Source organism: Tamandua tetradactyla, chromosome 14 (assembly GCF_023851605.1).
Source record: "Tamandua tetradactyla isolate mTamTet1 chromosome 14, mTamTet1.pri, whole genome shotgun sequence".
Lineage (NCBI taxonomy): Eukaryota > Metazoa > Chordata > Mammalia > Pilosa > Myrmecophagidae > Tamandua > Tamandua tetradactyla.
Genome location: NC_135340.1, coordinates 73,572,080 through 73,593,927, shown reverse-complemented (window position 1 = coordinate 73,593,927; position 21,848 = coordinate 73,572,080). Strand labels below are relative to the sequence as shown.

The following is a 21,848-nucleotide window of genomic DNA, read 5'->3' as shown; positions in this document are numbered from 1 at the left end:
CTGTTTGTTGAAGAGTGCTTTGAAAATTATTGTTTTTTTCTTTCTTTGCCTTGTATATATGTTATATTATACAATAAAAAGAAAGTTAAAAAAAAGAGATTTTCATATAGAATAAGATAAGCTCTAGCCATCAGTCACTTACAAAGACACATCAAAACAGTAAAGATGTGGCTGAGAGAAAAAAGGATGAAAAAAGATAGGCAAATTCTAAAGAGAAGCTTGGGTAGCTCTACTAATATTAGAATAGTCTGTAAGACACACAGCATTATTAGTAATAAAAAAGGGTCGCTTCCTGTTGATAAGTAATTATTGTACCAGAAAGATCTAGTAATCATAAACTTATATTCACTAATAAAATAATCTTAAAACTTACAAAGACAAAAATGGTAGACAAATCACCAGGGTGGGATATTTCAACTATGCTTTCTGAATTATCAGTAAGGCAAGCAGATAAAATGATGTGAACAGCGCATTTCACAAAATTGATGTGATGGACATATATGGAAACATGCACCCAATAATTAATACATTAAGACAAGAAAAAATTAAGAAAATATCTAAGAATAAATAAATTAAAAATTTGGGAGCCTGGTTACCTCTAGGGGCATGGTTGGTTAAATAGGAAGAGAGGACGGAGAGAAAAACAAAAGATGCTTTAATGATGCTAGTAATGCTCTAGTGCTTGAGTCATATGTTCATGTTGTGTTTTAATATAATGCCTATTAACTTACATTTTTGTTACATAAACTTTTTATATATTTTAAATAAAACATATTAAAAGAAAATTTTGTAGGCCAGATATACTCTTTAATCTCTTCATTCTTCAGTGTGTTTCAGATTTTATCTTAGAGTGGGAGGTGTGGTATTGTATTTCCAATCTTATCAGGAAAGATGTTAGACAGTGATTCATGTCCTTTCCCAGCAGACATTCCATTCCAGTTAACATTAATTAAGTGCCTACCACATCCATTATGTCTTTTAATACTAACAACAACTCATAAAATGTCAATGGACACTTCTTCACAGCCATGGAAAGAAAGTTAGCTTTTATGAGCTAAGCCATACTATCCTTTTAGAAACCTAGACAGGGACCTTCTTTCGTGGGCCATCTGTTTCTTTTGCCTTCAATTAAAACATCATAGAATTATATAATGTTAAAGTCAAGAGAACCTTGGGACTTAGTTCAATTCCCTTATTTTACAGACGATTAAACTGAGCAACAGTCAATAGATTAAGGTAGAGTCAAATGGCTTTTCTACTTCCAAAGAGCTCAGAGTAGAAAAGACTAAATCTTCCTTTATAACTATTCTGAAATTCAGCAAACCGAAAACCAGAATTTTCTGGTTTCTCATGCTGACATTTATAAGCCTTTGGGTTGAAACCATTTGTAAATTTTAAAATAAATAATTTTGATAGTATTGGGATGTATATTATTCATTTCATTTTCCACAAACTCACATTATAAGATGAACTTTTTTTGTAAATAAAAAATATTCTGAACCCCTATTCTTCCATTTGACAAATTTTTATTGTGTTTACAGTGTAAAAGTCAGTCATTAAAGAACACTAATTTCTTAAAACTTTTCTTTTTCTTTCCATTTTGAAGTAATTTCACACTTACAAAAATTTGCAAAAATAGTGTAAAGATTTCCAAAATACTCTTCATTCCTCTTCCCCAAATGATTACATCTTACATAACCATAGTACAATGATCAAAATCAGGAATCTAACAAATACGGTAGTTTTATTTTCTAATTTAAAGTCTTCATTCACATTTCACCAGTTGTCCCAATAATATCTTTTTTTTTCTGGTTCAGGAGCCAATCCATGATTACACAGTGCATCAGATTTTCATGTCTCTTAGTGTCTTTAATTTGAAACAGTGTTTTTTAGTCTTTGGCTTTCATGACCTTAGCATTTTTGAGAAGTCTGGTTCATTTGTTTTGTAAGATGTGCCTTAATTTGGGTTTGCCTGATGTTTCCATATGATTAAATTTAGGTTATGCCTTTTGGGAAAAAAAATCAGAGAAGTTATCTTGTGTCTGTCTCAGGGGATCAAGTCAGGAGGAGCACATGATGTCAGCTTATCCATTTACTGGTGCTGTTAACTATGATCATTTGACTAAGGTGGTGTCTGTCAGGTTTCTTCAGTGTAGAGTATGTTTTCGAAACCCTTTGCAATTAGTATCTTAAGGGGAGAGACTTTGAGACTATGTAAATATCCAGTTTTTCGGTATATTTTTGCCTGCTAATTTTGCCATCCATTGATGATCCTTACCTGAAGCACGTATTATTGCAGTGTTTACTAAATGGTGATTATCTAATTCTATCATTCCTTCACATATATTGTTTATAATGTTACTCTTAGGTATGCTTCCTTATTCCCCGTGTATTTATTTAATCAGTTTTTGTTTATATCATTATGAACTCATTGATGCTTTTCTTTTTCATTTTAAGGGTTATATTCCATTGCTATCATTTATTTTGCTACTTAAATTATCCAAGTATTGACCATTAGGAGTCCCTTCATGTTAACTTCTGAGTCCTTTTAATATGTCCCCATCAGTTGGCAAGTATTGACTTAATTTCTGGCACTACAGTGTTCCAGCTTCATCATATTTTCCCTGCTACCACCTGAAATAAGCCATTTCTCCAAGGAGCTCTGGTCAGACAAGACCACTGTAGACAGCAGAAACTTTTGAAATTGCCCAGTATTGCAGTAGGAATCTGCTGTCCCATATATCAACAAAGTTGTCAAGTTTTTTTTTATTAGAGAAGTTGTAGGTTTACTGAAAAATCATGAATAAAATAGAGTTCTCATATACCACCCTGTTAACACCTTGCATTAATGTTGTTCATTTGTTAGAACAACTTTATTGTTGTTCAGTACATGTTTTTAAAATGTGATATTATAAGTCTGGTTCTACAGAAATAATAAAGTAATAAACATTTCAAATATTTTAACCTTCAGCATATCAGGAAAAAAACATCACATTATCACATTTACCATCTGGACCCAATTGACCCTTTTTATTATTTTTTTAAATTGAAGACATTTTATAAATAACTTAAAGATATAAGAATGAAAAGATAGTGAAAACAACAAAATGAGAATTTGAACATAGCAAACCAAATTCTTACTCTGTATTTTCCTAGTTTGGGCAGTATATATACCTGAAATGGGCAATGGCCTGTGAATGTAGCTGACTGCTTAGCACAGCCATCATGTATGAATCTGGAACATATTCATCACCTAAATACCGATTCATAATTTTAAATACATCTCTAACAAGGTTTAGCTCATTATTACTTCTGATTCTTCTTGTATAAGCTCTTTCATAATGCAGTATTTCTGAAAACATTGAAGGTTCATGATTTAGCAAAAAAGAAAAATGACCATCTTTTTGTTCCATAATTACAAACACATTTCCAGTTTCAGTTTTAGAAATACAGGTTAGATTGATCCATCGAATGAATTCTTTGTTTCTACATAATCCCTTTCCTTCCAGTCATCTTTATTTATACATCTGCCTTCATTATTTGTCCATTTATGAATCATACCATGTAAATTTTGATGCACAAATGTAAGATATGAAAGAATATTGTCATATGTCCTTCTAGCAGAATGGAATGTTCTAGGTTCTTGTTGCAAAATATTTCTTAATCATATTCAAGGACCAACTGGATTAGAATATTGTATTTCCTTTTTGCTTTAGAAATACATTTTTTACTCTTTGATTTTTGAGTTTGAGAAAATTTATCTATCCCCAAAACTTATAGCACAAGATTTTGCTTATGTGGTCAATTTCACTCCCATCAATAGAGTCTAGAGTGCTGATTTCTCTGTGCCTTCATCTTCTGACACATCTAATAATTGTGAAATGTCTTCCTCTATCATTTTCTTCTCTTTTCTGTTATGACAGAAATGAGAACTTCTAAATTCTTGACTGTGTTCAATGAAAGAATATGGCACAGTGGGGAGTTCCAGACTTCTTTTATACCTTCTTGAGAGGTGATGCGTTACTTTCTCCAACACAATAAAAGAACTGAAGGATTCTGTAATAATATGAATTATATAAACATTTCTCAGCAATTGCATAATTGTTTTGTTTTCTTATTATTTTAGCCTTTTATTTTTCTCCTATGAGCAGGCACCAGGAATCAAACCCGGGTCTCCGGCATGGCAGGCGAGAATTCTGCCACTGAGTCTACCGTCACACTGCCCTATTTTAGTCCTTTTTAGTTGGGAATAATTGAAGAAAATATTTCAAGATGTACTATAAATAAGATCACTGAGATTCCATAATACAGCTTAGATTTATAAAATGATCAGTGGACTCAGTTGATAATGGTTAGTGAATAAGTTTTATTCTATTAGAAAATAAATAATTTTTCTCTTTGGAAGCTGTCTTTGGAAGACCACTAAGTTTAACAGTAAAAGTCTTGAAATATCAATCTTTACAAATAGTTAAAACTGTTCAACAAAGAAACGAAAAGATGAAAATTGGATTTAGTGGGCCCTGATGATATTACAAAGATGAAGAAGTTCAATTCAGTAAAATAATCAATAAAAAGAATACGAAATATTGGTAAGATGTCTTCTTCCATACACCTGATAATACTCCAGAATTGAATCCATATTGAAACTAAGTTCTTAATTTTCTTTTGTTCCCTTAAGAGCAGTTCCTTTAAACAGGGCCATGATAAGAATGTGCCTCTTTGGACTCTTAACTTCCCTGCCTCTCAATTTTTTGATCTTTAATAGAGAAATTAAAATCCTGCCTCACACGGTTGTTGTGATTATTTAATAAACTACTAGACACTGTAAGATCTTGGGAGACTAGAACTCTCTTAATCATCTCTGCCTTTCTTTGACTTGAAATGTCTAAGTCTGAAAGTTCCTAAGTATTTATAAACTGTGTATTACAAACTGTAAAATGCTGTACAATTACTAAGTTGTTGGGTTTGTGCTCAATACATTTGTATTAAATGCCGTACAAATTTAAGGTCCTTTCTTTCTCTTTACCTTAAAAAGCCTTTAGGGAAAGAAGACTTTAGTTTAATCAATGCCTCTTTCTACACAGGCCCGTTATTTATCAAATCAATAAGTGTGAAAGGAAAGCTTTGGAACATTTTCTAAAATTTTGTATTTAAAATTGTAAATTTGTACTTACTCAGTCTTGTCTGTGATTATTGAGATGGCAGGCAATAATAAATCAATTTGCCATGGTCTTTTTTTCCTAACTTGACTGACTGCTTCATAAATTCAGACATTTTTATTATGGTGCCATAAATTTTAAAGGTAAAACATCTTTTTGTGTTCTTTGAGCTTGCATAGTTTAAAAATAAGAGTTTGACTTTTTCTCTTAAAATTAATAAAAATTTTTAAAAATCTCTTTGTCTATCTTTTTCCTTTTTCCTTTAACTCATTCATTATAAATCTTGTGAGAAATTGAATTGAATAATTTCTTTAACCATTTCTCTGCTATTTTAATATAATTTCCATTTCATATATAAGGAAACCACTATTAAGAAACCCTAGAGAGACCAATTTGAAAGTTATAGCCCTTTTTCTTTTATTGAACCATGTAACCTATTCAGCAAAAGGAAAGAAATATAATTTGGATTTACACATGTAACTTGTTTAATTCACTGCTTAGTTTAGTCATAGTAATTGTTCAGTTAAGAATCTGGCTATAAATTAGGTAAATGCTTGTTCTAGCACCATTCAATTACCCTGAACATTCATTTATGCTTCTGACTGAGAAATTAGAATCTAAGGCTTGGTGACCGTCAGTTTGATCCATAACTCTTACAGCGATTTGCCAGAGCTTGGAACGTCAATATTTTGTCAGCCTCAGTGTATAGTTTATGTATATGTGAGAATCTCTGTCTTTTCATCCTTATTTGTCTCTTTCACTGGTTGATAGATTCACTGAAGGTGAGAATCCTATTTAATCTTTGGATGATATTGAGCCAAAAATATCATAGAAGAAATTACTGAATTGAAAATCTGGTTTTATAATAGATATTATTTAAGGTCTCTTTTAACGCTTCAAATTCTATACTTTTATTATATACCAGTAAGCAAATTTTATTATCAACTGCAATAATACTTGGTCATTGACTGGCTTCTTATCATCGTTTTTCACAGATTCTTTTTTTTTTTCCTTTAGATCTTTATTAACAACGAATGGCAAAACTCAGAGAGTGGGAAAGCATTCCCTGTCTATAATCCAGCCACAGGGGAGCAGGTGTGTGAAGTTCAAGAAGCTGACAAGGTATGTCTTTCTTCGGAAAAGATTCCTTGTGAAATATTTAGCTTCAAACAACCAGTCAATAAACTTATGCTTTCTAGACAACACCACTTACTTTCATTATCACTTTCTTATGAGAGTAGATAGTTCTTCTTTTATTTGGAGTGTTAATTCTTTTCAGTTGTGCCTCTTTCCCCGTAACAGGCAGATATAGACAAAGCAGTGCAGGCAGCCCGCCTGGCATTCTCTCTTGGTTCAGTCTGGAGAAGGATGGATGCTTCAGAAAGAGGACGTCTGCTGGATAAGCTTGCAGATTTGGTGGAACGAGACAGAGCAGTTCTTGCAGTAAGTAGCCAAACATTAAGTCTTTACCAAAAATTTACCATTCTACTGGAATCTAGTTTTTCTCAGTCTTTATGAATATCATGTAAAGCAGGCCTAGAGAGAAAACTAAGAATGCATAATACATATGAAAAATGAGATTTGGGGGATCCATTGGAAGAGTGGAAGATCAACTGAGAGTCTCTTTTCACTGAATTTTGAAGAACAGAACTATAACTTCCTATGACTAGTGAGGACCTACCTTTACCTTTGCCAAACAAAACCAAAACAAACAATTAAGAAAAAATAGGTGCTTGCAGAAAACCAATGCCTTACGAATCTTTTGAGAAACAGATAGGACTAGTTTATAACCTCTTGAGAATCAGCGCCTCTTGACTAAGGATGATCCTTCAGAAGCAGAGGGCATGATATGGATCTCTCATATACTTCTGCTCCATTTTTTCTTTTATTACTTTCTAGAAACAATGGAAAGCAGAGAGAGCAAGGGGCAACAACTTTCTTTCACTGAAACCATCATTTTCTCACATAAGGAGCTTCCCTTTCTTAGTGTTAATTTAAAAATGTGTCTCCTATACTTCATGGATATCCAGGTACCCCAGGGATCACCACTGGCTGATCCACATTTGATCAGTTAGTATTTAGTGATTCCTTATTCAGTCAGCATTCATGGCATTCAAGCTATGAATGCTTTCTATTTAGGAACACAGATCACTCCTGGGCTTGGGTCAACAGAAGGCAGCACTGGTACCCATCCTCATTATCACTCCTGCCCCGGCTCTTCCTCCCTACAGTCCCCCTCAGAGGTCTTCTCATATTGTGGAAATAAAAATGATTCTTTTTTGGAGATGTTTTGTAACTTCAGCTATCTACAACATTAATGTGTCCATAACAAACATTTTCTAATCTGGTACTCCAAGGATTACTGTTTGCCTAAGGTGTATAGGCATATGATGAAAGTTCGGTGAATAATTCCTTCTGGGATACACAGACACTAAGCATATCAAAGACAAAAGTTCTACTCAGTGTTTCAAATATATTTGAGCCTGAACATTATTTTTTGACTACCTGGTAGTATTGTGCAAAAAACCTGAGTTCTTTGGGGGAATGCTGATGTATGTTTGTCTCTTTGCTAGATGATGATTTCCTTGAGAGTGAAAATTATTTATTTTTTATAATTTTAGCATGGTTTCTGGCACATAAATGATCAACAAGGGCTGTAGATGGTCAATAATGGTCTGTTTGAATTAAATATATGTAATATTTATTCACATTAAACTAACAGTACGTACTAAGATGATACAGTTCATTTTTTGCAGTAATATTTTCTTATGATAAAACTCAAATGCCATTCTTTTTCTGCATATGTCTCGCTGTGATCAAGTTCCTTTTCCCAATATACTTAAATGTGATTCCTATTTTTAAATACTCCTAGGCCTTGAGAGGAGTGAGTTTTATTAAAAATATAGGGTACCTTCTGACCAGAAAATGTTATTTAATACTGCATCCAACTAAAAACAATTGAAAATAGATGTAAGGCTGGCAGTTATCAGGTGAATGTGGCTGTTGTCAGTAGGACCATTTAGTAAGGACCATTTAGGTGCCCAGATTCTGAGTATTGACTCTCTCCTTACTCGGTACTCCATATACTTCAGTTCTGTGTTAGCTGCATGCTCTCTCAGGGAGAATGTAATACCCAGCTCATGAACATATAAATGTTCTAAACAGTACCAGGAAATTGTTTAGATGGATTCCCTTTAATAAAGGTGAACCAGCAGATAGTGCTAAGTAATGTGATTTTTTAAAAGTGCTTTCCATCTTGTATACATAGTAAGTGGAGAAATTGTACTGTAAGTAACGGTATGCATTGAATGGAAACTATTTCAATTTTAACTTTGTCAGCAATCAAATAATTTTCACATCAGTATATTTTTAAAATATACTTATAGAGAAGGAAATGAGATTGCAAACATATTTTCTGTTTATTTCTTTTGTTAGCCTTGTATCACCTTTAGTATCTCTTAAATAAAAATACTCTTTTTTTCATTTTGATGTATTCATTTGTCATTTTCTTTGTTTCAGGCTTAACCAGTTTAGAAACATGTCATTAAAATAACAGCATCCATAATCTAAAACTGTTCAATACCACTATTTTCATTAAATGGACCAGGCACTTTAGGCTTAATAGAAAATGGTTGTTAACATAAATGTTTACTGAAAAGCCCAGCTCTTTAGTTGTTAAAATATGAACTGCCCAAGAGGAGATCTTGTTTATTTGGTGGTGATAAATAAACGAGCTTTGCACTGTGGCTGTTCCTTTTCTCAGTAGGGGTCTTGGCAGCTGTGGAGTTCATTTTATATTCTCCTCAGTTGCTTAAAGAGCCTGTGCTCTCACTCCTCTTTATGGATTCAGATTATTGGAGTAGATCCCAAAAAAATCCCTATTGAGCTCTGATCATTAATTAATAAAGCAGATCTGTTATGTTTATGTATTTGGAAAGTGATTACTAGGAACACCCATGCACAAGACCTTGTATACTCCTAGTGGTTTCTATTAGAAACCAAACCAAACTGACAGTACTAAAAATCTTTTTATTTGAGAAAACAGAGTAGATCAGGTATGCATTGCCATTCATACTCATTTATATATATTTTTTTCTCTCTCTCTCTCCCTTTTCTTCTGTACTAGACATTATTTAGCATATCAGCAGAAAATCACTGGGCTTAATTTCTCTCCATTTATTTTCCTACAGACCATGGAATCCCTAAATGGTGGCAAACCATTCCTCCAAGCTTTTTATGTGGATTTACAGGGTGTCATCAAAACTCTCCGGTATTATGCAGGCTGGGCTGATAAAATTCATGGGATGACCATACCTGTAGGTATGTGGAATTCGAATACAATCAAAATGGAAATGTGACGCTGCACCAGAAACACACTTTGACTACCAAACAAAATAGCAGTCACACAGAATATGTGCACACTTAAAGCAGCTTGAGCTGAACAAACAAGCAAACAAATGATGCCATTAAATCTGTCAATGTCCTTATTTCGATGGGTAGACATTCTGCATGTAAGTTCAAGGGCAACTCAAATCAGTATATCAATCAACTAATGAACAGGTATATATATTTGTCACATTGCTAAGTGTTTCACACTGTACTAGGTTAGATGCTGGGGATGTGGAGGGGCATTGGATGGAAAAGAGATTGAGGAAAATCTCAAGAAAATTAAGACTTGATCCTTGTCTTCATGAAATACAAGACTACTCATTTGTAAGGAAATACTCTAAAATATTCACATTTGCTGTCTTTCAGTTGTAAAATTACGGATGACTTTTCATTTCTTTTTTACATTTTCCTATATTTCTTAAAATGACAATGAATTACTTTTGGAACTATAAAAACAGCAACAACCAGCAATTCCAACCTTTTTTGTTTTTGAGATCCAGGTCAGAAGACAAAAACAGCAGTATAAAAACAATTAGGGTTCTCGACATGAAATTGTAATTAGGTGCTAAGTTGTGTGGCTTGGCTCATCAATGCTGTAGTCATTTAAAGAAAAACCAGAGTCTAAAACTAAAGTAGTTGGCGGAGTGGTCTTTAGCTGTTACAGTTAATTAGAAACAGCTAATACTTATTGAATGCTTTCCCGACATCCCCAAGAGGATGTTACTATTAACACCCCCAGTTTACAGAAGAAGGAAACTGAGACTTTGAGATGTTAAATAGTTTTCCTAATTTATTCACACAAAAAGCTATTCAGGTTTAGAGCTAAAATTTTTACATTAGAGACTAGGCTTTTAATCCCTTTCCTAGAAGATCCATTTTAGGAAAATATGCCATTATAGGAAAGGGTAGAACTGAAAGAGAAATGAGGATATAAGGGATGCTGAGCAGACATAAGAAGAGTGTGTTTATTGAGTGGATACTAGATCTGCTAAGTACTAGGCCAGTGTTACCTGTGGTTTCTGGAAAACAACCTGCTTTCAGAGCAAAGTATATTCTAAGGAGATTGGAAAGTAATGTTGGGTACTTTGCCCATGTTAGGTCTCTTTTAGGCAGGCCGAGGTGTATGAGAAAAGGGATGGTAATGCAGATGGATTAGAACAGTGCTTCTCAAATTTTTGATATACATATAAATCACCTGGGACCTTCTTAAAGTTCAGATTCTTCTTAAAGTCAGTAGGTGGAGCCTAAGATTCTACATTCTTAACTAGCTGCATGGGCAACACATAGCAGTTAGTCTTCTGCCTTGAATAGCAAGCTGAGGATACAGATATCAGGGCCAAGCAAGTTGGCTATTGATGCCTCATCTACATGGAGCAATTAAGGCAAGAAGTCAGAGTAAGAATGAAGGAGGCACATTCATGAGACTTTTAAAGGACTATTTTAAAATTATCTCCATGGGAGTGCTTATGGCATGTGAAATGTAAGCCTTTAGAGAATGAATGTCAGATTATATGCTCTTTTCCTCACCACCCAGAGGTTTTTCTTGTTCAGCAGCCTCAGAAGGATGGGAGATGATTGCCTTTCAGGAATATTAGAATTTAGTTCAGTCCTAGCTCAAAGAATATCACAGAACCACTGTTCTCAGGCATTACTTGCTAGATTTGGGGATGGCCTAACTGAAGCATAGTCACTATTTTCTGTGAGCATATACCTCTTTGAGGGCCTAAGGAACTAAAACCTTTAAAAGACAGAACATTTGTCATCCTTTTGGGTTGGCCTTTCCTTTTTCAAAGGTCCTAGATGTTTTTTGTTTGTTTGTTCCCACCTATGTCTATAAACTTCACTATTAGAGCAAAAAATAAGTTTCAGACATTTTAATCTCTTTTCAAAAGATCTGTAGATATTTTAAGAATAAGGTGAAACGAAGTCTGTGCATATGAATCTCTATTTGGTCTGTCAGTGTCTTGATTTTCTTCTATATCCTCAGAAGACCCTGATTAAATAAAGACTAATATTGACTCTCTGAAAATGTTTGATACTTCAGCGTAATTTTATCTGGCACAAAAAGGTAGTTGGTCCATAAGACTAATTGTTTTTATCTGATGCTGTGAGTAGATCCTGAGGATATTGACCTGGGAGTTAGAAGTATGGACTTAGAAAATGCTTTCACAGTAATCCCTTTCTCCTTTCTGCAGAGTCTGATGTTCAACGTGTGAAGGAAAAAAAAAAGAGGAAATCTTGTAAACACTACTGTTTTGTTTCCTTACTTTTTCTGAAAGTGCCTTTAGAGGGACACCAGGACAAGGACCTCTCCAAAGGTCCAGATCTGTAGGCAAAGCTCCCAGGAAGCTGGAATTTGGGGTATAAGAGCTCCTACTATGGTGCCTTGAAAAGATTAATAAAGGATGGAGGCAAAAGTGTGCTTGGTAGTCAGTTTACCTCTCTGTTCTAGTTTTAGAAATATTTGGGCTTCCCTGTGGGTTACTGAGATTTCAGTCAGTGACCCCTTTGACAGTCCAGTGCTTAGTAAATCTAGCTGGACTACACCAGGAAGGTCATAGGGGAAGAATAGGGAAAGGAATGTTACAATTATTCATTTATTTATTCTAAAATTTATATGGTCGATTAATCCATTTGTGTTTATTTGTCATTTGTAACTTCACAAAAGCAACTAGATTTTTGTCTGTGCATACTTGACTTTTCCCATAGTGAAATATGGAATATAAGAAGGGCTTTAAAGGTGATGTCTTTATCATAGTACATACATTTCCCAGTGAAACATCTTAGTTTTATGTTTGGGATTGTAATATAAAGAAATAATATAGTTTATATTTGCAAAGCACATGAGAGTATAAAATGTTTTTCCCATGCAATATCTCATTTGATTTGCATCATTCTCCTGTGAGGTAGGCTGGATTTGAAGAGATATTGTACCCACTTTGTAGCTTAGAAAATAAAACAATAAAGATTTAGTAATTTGAGCAAGGTCACATAACCAGTAAGTGATATGGCTGAGGTTTTCTTTCTGCCTAAGCTGCCTTCTTATGGACATCCCTCAGCAGGGCAGGAAGATGAAGCAGTCACTTTGTTGAAGACTTTAACCCCCGTTCTAGTTTGCTAGTTGCAGGAATGCAACATACCAGAAACAGTATGGCTTTTAAAATGGGGAATTTAATAAGTTGCTGGTTTACAGTTCTAAAAGATACCTTGGTTCAAGAAGGCTAATGAAGTTCAGAGTTTCTCTCTCAAGTGAGAAGGCACATGGTGAACACAGTCAGAGCTTCTCTCTCAGCTGGAAGGGCACATGGCGAACACGGTGTCATCTGCTAGCTTTCTCTCCTGGCTTCTGGTTACATGAAGCTCCCTGGGAGGTGCTTTCCTTCTTCATCTCCAGAGTCCAAAGGCTGGTGGACTCTGTTTCATGGTGCTACAGCATTCTCTCCTCTCTCCAAATCTCCTTCTTTATCCAAAATGTTTCTTCTTTTATAGGACTCCGGAAACTTATCAAGACCCACCCAAATTGGTGGAGACATGTCATCACCTAATCCAGCTTAACGACCACTCTTGACGAAACCACATCATCCAGGGAGATGATCTGATTACAGTTTCAAACATACAGTATTGAATAGGGATTATTCTATCTTTATGAAATGGGATTTTGATTAAAGCATGGCTTTTCTAGGGGGTATACATCCTTTCAAACCAGCACACCCCCTGTAGGATCTTTTAGATTAGTATATCTAAGGTCTAGTCTTTTCAAGATAGTGATTATGAATCTCCAGTATCCTGGAGCACTTAAGTTTATGAATTTCTCTAGCTAGATCATGTGGGTGAAGGAGACCATCAGAGTGAAAGCCAGGGATGAAAAGCACACAATCCTCTCTGACCACCCATAAAAAAATAAGTCTGACAGGTTTAAAAAATTTTAATTTAATAATATTTTGCTTTGCTATTTCAATCACAGGCCATGGTTCATCTAGCTTAGCATTTCTGATACTAAATGTCAAGAAACCAAAATGAGTGTGAAGAGTTTTGCAACTGTGTCTTTCATTCCTTCACATATAGGTAGGAAGGCTGGGGCTGTCTACCATATAATGGGAAGAGTTCTTTCTTTACCTCCTCTACTAGGTATTAACTTCAATCACTAATTTACTCAGCAGATATATTTTGAGCACTTGCTATGCTTCAGGCACTATGTTAAGCACAGGGGATACAAAGATGAGCAAGACAGAGTTCCCTGCTCTTAAGATATTCATAGAATAACAAGGAAAACCAACAAGCAGTGACAGTACAGTGTGACTTATTCCGATGGGAATATGAAGTTCGATGGGACTCTGTAAGAGAGGCATCTCACCCAGAATGAAGGTGGGAGTAGGGCCTAGGGTTCTAGGATGGCTTTTTGGAAAAGAGATAGGATGTTTTTGCAGAATTATGCAATCCCGGTTTGATTCACAAGGGTCTTGATGTTGTTCCCTTTATGATACTGCCCATTACTTCCCTGTGGAGCCAGGATTCAAAGCCATTCTCTGTGACCATAAATTCCGTGCTTAGATCCTTCTACTATGGCAACTCCTAATTAAAATGATAAATAATAATCATTACTATGATACTTTCTTTGGGCAAGTTACATTATCTCTATTCTCATAGCAGTCTTGCAGGGGAAGTATTATTTTGCCCACTGGATGGTTTTTAACTGATATCAAAATCCTGTTCATAGACCTGCTCCTCTCATGGCTACAACCTCTTTCTGATGGAGGAAGAATCGAAGCTTGCTTTTAATTCACAGAGGGAGAAATGGAGATTAACTGATTTGTATTACCTTTGATTTTTCCCTCTAAGAAGTATTGATTTTATGGTATATAAGAGAAAATATTGTCCATGCTTTAAGCTGAATTCCTACGTAGGATACAACAGAAAACTTTAAATACTGCCTAGGCCATAATTATTTATCCACTTTACTCCATTCCAATTTTACTTGTTAAACTAAAGAATAGGCTAAAAATGCACAAAGATGCTCTAGGTCTTATGATTTTGCCCCCAGTCATCTTGATTTAGTTTAGTGTTCTCAAATGAGAAGGACAATTGCTCCATCAGAACGAGAGTGAGGAGCTGTTTGCTCTGCCCACCTAACAAGGAGTGGAACTGGAATTGGTGGTGACAGAAGGTGGTGAAGTCTACTTCAGATGCAATCTGTTTCCAAGATTAAGGCTGAAAAGGACCGATCTCCTTATTTACAGACAAAGAAACTAAGGTCTGGAAAAGTAAACTGACTGTTTTTCAAGACCATATAGCAAATCAATGGTAAAGCTAACACATCTTCATGACAGACTCAGGAACATGCAATCTAATGTCTTAGAAGCTACCAGCAGACTTCTGAGAAGAACAGTGTTAGTATCACTCAGTGTTTGTGTGGGTATTTATAGAGTTTGTCATTGCAGCTGTAAAATGTTCAGTGCCAAAATGCACAGAGATCTACTTTAGGAGATAGTGGAATAGTTCAATGCAGTTGGTCTAACGTCTTAATACTAGACTCATCAAAAGGGTTGCCAGCTCCTTGAAAGGTAATTCTGTACGCTCATTGGAAATTGGATGATCTCCTATTCACTGAATGATCTTACACATTTTATGCTGTCAAATAAACTGTTTATTATAGGTGTATAAAATTTCAACAGTACTTAAAATGCTTTTTGTATTATATTTGGGAGCTATTTCTAGGGAACTATAATTTGATAAATTTCTCCTCAATTTCTCAATACCTCTCCAGTTTAATTTGATATATTCCCTACAAAGAACACAGAATAGTGGCTCAATTTTTCAGAAATACAGAAGAGCTTATTTTATTACTCATCTCTAGGGACTAAAGGCTTTTCTTAATACAGTTCTAGAAATGGCTCAATACATGCATATGCAGTAAGATTTGATCCATAATTCAACCAAAGTCATAGTATAATGAAATGTTAAAGTTTTCATATTCTTGATGAGTTGTAAACTATTTGTTCATTGAAAACATGTATATATGCATCAGAAAAGTTGTCTCTATGTCTTAAACCCCTTTTAAAAGCAATATTTATTAGTTTTCAACATTTTTTTGTGTGGAAAGGAAAAGAGGCCAAGAGAGAAAAAGTCTTGCACAATATTAACATATGGTTTAGTTTTCCTGTTTTGGTAGCTCATGCTTGCCATAGTCATGTTCTAGCCTGTTGGCTCAGATTGTAATATTCAGAATATTTTTACAATGTCCTCATCAAATGCGATCTTTCTTGCTGAGTCTGAGCCTTCTCTGTAATGCCTCATATTTGTAAGAAGATATAAACGCATAGTAACCTAAACAACAGTTCTGAGTCTGGGTGGAGACTTTTTTCTTTATCAGACTGGTGAGTTTGTAACATAAACTTGGAGAAATGAAGGGATTGAGCTTTTACATCCTCTTGTCATATTTAGAGAACATTATTAACATCAGAGATGATCTGTGATTTTTCTTCTAACCAGAAGAAAGTACTAATTATGTAGCATCTTAGGTATAGAAGAAAGAGAGAGATAATATTTATCACCCCTTTTGAATCTCCTCTGCCTAGAAGAAGGGGAGAGAGCAATTTTGTTCTGTCCCTTACTTTCTGAGAGAATACACGCTGCTCCTTGTGTTATTCCCTTTATGACTTAAGATACCTGAGTTTGGGTGAATTCTCTTTGTTGGTGTACCAAATCCTCAAGAAATCATCATCACCCTTCTTTACAAAAGGGTTGTCATTTAGTTTTACCCCATTTGCATGCCTTCTTGACATTACATTCTGATTCTAAGGTATATAGTTATCTACCTAAATCCAACATCTTCTTGACCAAAGGGTTTTTAATGTATTTTATGGACAAGTCTGTTTTGAGGCAAATGTGTAAAGTTATCAGAGTAGCAAAAAGTAAATAAATGAAAATGAATCCAGTCAGCTGTGGGTCTCGTGATACTAGTGAACTTCCCTTTACCCTCCTGGTTCTTCTGTATCTCACTGTGGGGTGAGGTCTGTGTACTTAATGTATTCTGGGAGCTTTTAGAAGTGTAGAATCTCAGGCCTTAACACAGATCTTTTGATTCAGAATCTGGATTTAACAAGATCTCCTGGTGTTTTTTTTTTTTTTTTAAAGGAAAGACAGAGAGAAGGAAGGAAGGATAGAAGGAAGGAAGGAAGGAAGAAAGGGAAACATTTTTAAACATTTTCTTGTTTTATTGTATTCTGTTTCTCCGTTTTTGTTACATGGGCTGGGGCCGGGAATCGAACCGAGGCCCTCCGGCATAGCAGGCAAGCACTTTGCCCGCTGAGCCACCGCGGCCCGCCCTTTCCTGGTGTTTTGTGTGCACATTTAAGTGTTGGAAGCACCACTGTAGAACAGTTTTTCTCATATAACATTGGTAGCATGCAAGATGATTTTATATAGTAAATAGTGAACATTTTGTATTTTAATTATTAGGTTTGACAAATCATAGAAGAAAATATTACTAGCCCACCAAACCTAATAATTCATAGATTTCCTTTAGGGTAAGGCTAAAATGTAGGTATTCACTTTTTTTTTTACATGGGCAGGCACTGGAAATCGAACCCGGGTCCTCTGGCATGGCAGGCAAGCATTCTTGCCTGCTGAGCCACCGTGGCCCGCCTGATATTCACATTTTTTAAAAAGTAAACTTAAAATATATTAAGTAAATAATAGAGCAAATGATACTTCAATATGGCAAAAAATATGACTCTTGAGTGACTGGACTTTTGAGTAACTTAGGTCTAAAAGATTGGCAGAAACTGGAGGAAGGTAATAATAGGTGTGAAGGACCTCAGCTCTGGGCACTGCCAAGGTGCCCATAGAAGCCATTGCTGGATGTTTGCCAGGCCTCCCAGGGCAGGTAGCGGTGTTCCTCAGTAATCGTTCACTATCCAGGTGGTTATACAGTCTGAGTTCACAAGGTCTAGAGCCTTTGTATTTTTCTCCTAATACTCAGTGCTCTTCTGGGAGGAGTTCAGCACCAAAACAGCCTTTCTTTATTTACTATTTAAAGGGACTGGAGGATTTAGTCCCTTTCCTTTTGCCGGCCTTTACTTAAGTGTTTGTCAAATCTGTGGACAGTTTTTCGAAGAACATTTTCATTCCCTGTAACTTGGGTTTCTCTTAGGATACAATTATAAAGTCTAATTCAGTTTCTCATAAAGTCAACTTTTTAAAGAATTTCTCCAATTATGTCTCCTTTTTTTCATTTCTTAAGTAACTTTCAACATTATCGAAGTAATACAACTAAATTCTTGAACATTTAGATTCTAAAAGTAACTTGATTTTTAAAGGATTATTCAGATTTCTTCTTGTTTTATAGACAGTTTCTACAATTTTGGCTATTTTTTGTTGTAATGAATAAATAATCTAAATAATTCATATCATTTTACTTTCTCTAATCCACATAATCCTCCTCTCCCTACCTTCATTCTCACCCCTAATAGTAATGTTCTTCAGGAATAGCAAGCTGAGGCTTCTCACTTTCCTTGGGGAGACTGCTTTGGAGAGAGAAAATAAAAAGTGAAATGGCCAAAGGATTGGCAGTAAAAGGAAAAACAAATATCCTGCATGATACCAAAAATGAAAAGCTATATGCTAAAAACGAGCTATTCTTTGGTGAGTTCAATTCACCATTTAAAATAATTCAGCTATGAATAATGGCATTTTCCTAAAAAGAAGAACTTGCTTTGGATTGCCCAAGAAATTACCTCAAGTGCCCATTTTTCATATTAGGAAAACTCAGGCAACACAATTGACTACCTTTGTGTCCACTGTCATAGGGGCACCTATAAAAACCAACACAGAGCGGGCCATGGTAGCTCAGTGGCAGAGTTCTTGCCTGCCATACCAGAGACTTGGGTTTGATTCCCGATGCTTGCCCATGCAAAAAAATAAATAAATAAACCACGAAGGAAAAACGGGTTTATTAAATTTCCCTCAAGTTCTTTTTCTCTTAGGCCCTAGGGATACAAAAATGCCCCCACTTCCATGGCTAGTATGAGGGTGGAGGCTTTGGGATACGGAGTTCTTTGAAGTGAACTTTCATCCTCTTTATATTGCTGTGAACATGCCTGTGTTCCACAGGTACCCAGGACATGAGTTTTAACACCTGGATTGAGTTACAAAACATTTCTTACTTTTATTCTTCTCTTTTTCCAACTGTGCAGTATGTTGAATGTGCCCAATAGCATTTTAATTAGTGTTTGTTTTCAGAACTTCAGATGTCACTTAAAAGTTTGAGGAACCTGTTCTTACATCAAATAACTGTACTACATTCAAGCGTCATTTTAGTATTTAATGTAAAATGTAATATTTTCCATTTTACAACTCCCCCTTCTCCTGAAGGACTTCTTTTAATGTTCTAAATTTATCCTTCATTTTTACCTCAGTACTGTTTGGGTGTCAGGGAGCCTTATTCTGTAGAACCCGGGAACCAAGTAATAGCTCTTTTTATCAGTTTTCAGGCACAGTTGAGTGGGATTTTTTTCTACTTTTTTTTTTGCCACCAAAGTTCTCCCTCTGCATTTTTTCCTTCTGGTCCAGACTCTGTGGGAGTGACCATGCTCATTTCTTTCAGATGGCGACTATTTTACCTTTACAAGACATGAGCCCATTGGAGTGTGTGGGCAGATCATCCCGGTAAGTGTATCTGTTTGCGCCTTGTATTTATTTTCATTTGAACCAGTTCTCTTAAAGACACATGAAACAGGGGCTTCAGCGATGTGTGCTTTCCATTACTGGGGGGAAAAACTGAGCTCATGTTGTTGACATATCTTTAACAGCCTCCCTGCAAATGCTTATTTGAACAGGTTAATAGGGTTTCGGCTCTGTTACCAGGAGTTGAGTTCTCAAGTCATGGAATTCTCATGATTAAAATAAGCAGTGCAAAGCACAGTGTATTAATAACTTGTCCTTGGTTATGGGTGTCCATTCCGCTTATGGAAAATTAATGCTTTGTTATATTTACGTGTTTATTTTTTTAGAACTGTGACTCACCATCTTTCCAGGCATATTCTTTTATATGGTCTTTTAGTCCCATTCTTTCCCACTGTTTCTTTTCACAAGAATCTAGATAGAAGACACTACACAAGACACAGCAGTACAATTAATGTCACGGTCATAATTGAAACCATGCCGGGCTGTTGTGTCTTGTAAAGGGAAATAGATGTAGTACTTAGTGTTTGGGGTAGAACATTAAACATTGCCCTTTCTTTTCTTTCTCTAATACACATCCTTGGCACTATACAAAACATCATTGACTCTTCTAATAGTTCTAATAGCTAATAGTTCTAGCAGGGATTACGAGGGAAGACTCAAAAAAACCTCTTAGAGTGTATAGCGAGAAGCTTTCTCTTTTTAAAAAAAGAAGACAATCTGACTTTGGGGCCAAAGATTTTGGAGAGAGGTTAATGTTTTCTTAAATTATCCACAAGCCTGAGTTACTATGAAATTTATTAGAGAATGAAAAAGGAAAATGAGAGGCTTGGCTTAAGTTCTTCTGTTCCTAAACCATCGGGATATCCTACTTGGGTCAGAGCAGAGGTGAGGTTGTGCCACCTTAATTACAGAATGCAAACCTGCTCTTCTTGCCCTTCCCCGGACTCTCAGCTGCAGCTTTCACTGACAGGACAAGAACTGCTTGTCAGCTAGCTCCAGCTCAGTTACTGGGCTCCAAGATTTATATACTGTAGATGGAATTAAAACATCACTGTGAACTCCCCAGTTTATAAACAACTAAGGGGAAAAGAAATTGGGTGTTTGGTGAAGGCAAGACACTTGTATATTTTTGCAGGCTTGCCAGGGCCAGTGAGAGGCCTTCAAGGATGGCAGCTGAGATGCTTCAGGCAGAAACACATTGTGGTCAGGGGCTGAGGCCAGTGAACAAGGATTTCTGTTTTCTTTCTTAATGAAATTATCAGTGACACCTGATAGTACTGAGGTTCATGCCTGAGCTTATGACAGTGCAAGTTTAATATGGTTTTAAAATCAGTCGAAGCTATTGTAGGCTCAAAATTTATATATTCACATAATTATCTTTAGACTTTTTTAGCGTATTTTGCCATGGAAAGGAGACAAACTAAAATTTTGATTACTCATCATATGTACTTTTTTTTTGTAGCAATATGTGTTTTTATGCCAATATCTATATGTACAGAGAAGGTGCTATCTTGAAATATACATTGACTTAGATATAATTCACAACTAAAATTTTCTCTTCTGGTTCTTCCAAGTTGAAGAGCTTTTATACCAGTGTAAAAATCACAGCACAAAAATACCAAATGCACAAAAGTTTTCATGCACAGAAACTTACTAGAAACAAAAGCCCAATTAAAAAATATATATATATATACATAGCAATAACAATTTTTAAAATAAAATGAGGAAAACACAAAAAACTCCCTTTGCCCCATATTTCTTTTGATGGGTAGTCGGAATATAGTAATTTGCTGAACAGAGAGAAAAAGACTTTCAAGGTCAGTTCTATTCCATTTTTAATGGAGTAATTAAAAATCCAAATGTCTGTACTTTGTGTGGACAAGATTTATGTTGAGGACTAGTCTGAGAAATCTGAGAAGCCACAGCTTGAAAACAAAGAAGTGAAGGAATATTTTTCCATCTATCAACCTTGAGTTTTCTCCTTTCAGTGGAACTTCCCCCTGCTGATGTTTGCCTGGAAAATTGCTCCAGCTCTGTGCTGTGGCAATACAGTAGTCATTAAGCCAGCAGAACAAACACCACTCAGTGCGCTCTACATGGGAGCCCTTATCAAGGAGGTAAGAAACTGACTTCAGAACTGGCGCTGACTCCCCTTACGTTTGGGGCCTACTAGAGCATATCCCATTGAATGTGCTTCATCAGCTTTCGCAAGCCATGTTCCCTCCATTTCTTTTTTGCTAGGCTGGCTTTCCACCGGGAGTTATCAATATTTTACCTGGATATGGACCAACGGCTGGGGCAGCAATAGCTTCTCACATTGGCATCGACAAAATAGCATTCACAGGATCCACTGAGGTAGGTCCCTGTGAAGTCATGGGTTGAGAAACAGTCCTGCAAGTGAGAAGAGGGATTAAGATAAAACTGAAAATAGTGGTCATAAGCTGGATACCAAAAAAGTGGTGAGTACCCAAGCGGACATCCTTGGAAGAATACTGTGATGGTTAAAGCAAAGGTACACATTGACCATTTCATGCTATTGATTTTGAAGAATTTTTGTGATGCTATTTGTTTAGAAACTGCCCCAAAAGAGACTTTCCCAGAAATTGGGGTTCCGTA

General features: G+C 35.7%; 1 protein-coding gene across 1 annotated transcript in view; it reads left to right on the top strand.

Annotated features, from left to right (window-relative positions):
- ALDH1A2 (aldehyde dehydrogenase 1 family member A2) overlaps positions 1-21,848 on the top strand; it is a 103,740-nt gene that overhangs the window by 34,777 nt on the left and 47,115 nt on the right. The window contains exons 2-7 of the mRNA XM_077128028.1: positions 6,177-6,281; positions 6,462-6,602; positions 9,350-9,479; positions 19,153-19,214; positions 21,221-21,349; positions 21,474-21,587. Coding sequence (XP_076984143.1) covers positions 6,177-6,281; positions 6,462-6,602; positions 9,350-9,479; positions 19,153-19,214; positions 21,221-21,349; positions 21,474-21,587 — 681 coding nt within the window. The remainder of the gene's footprint in view (positions 1-6,176; positions 6,282-6,461; positions 6,603-9,349; positions 9,480-19,152; positions 19,215-21,220; positions 21,350-21,473; positions 21,588-21,848) is intronic.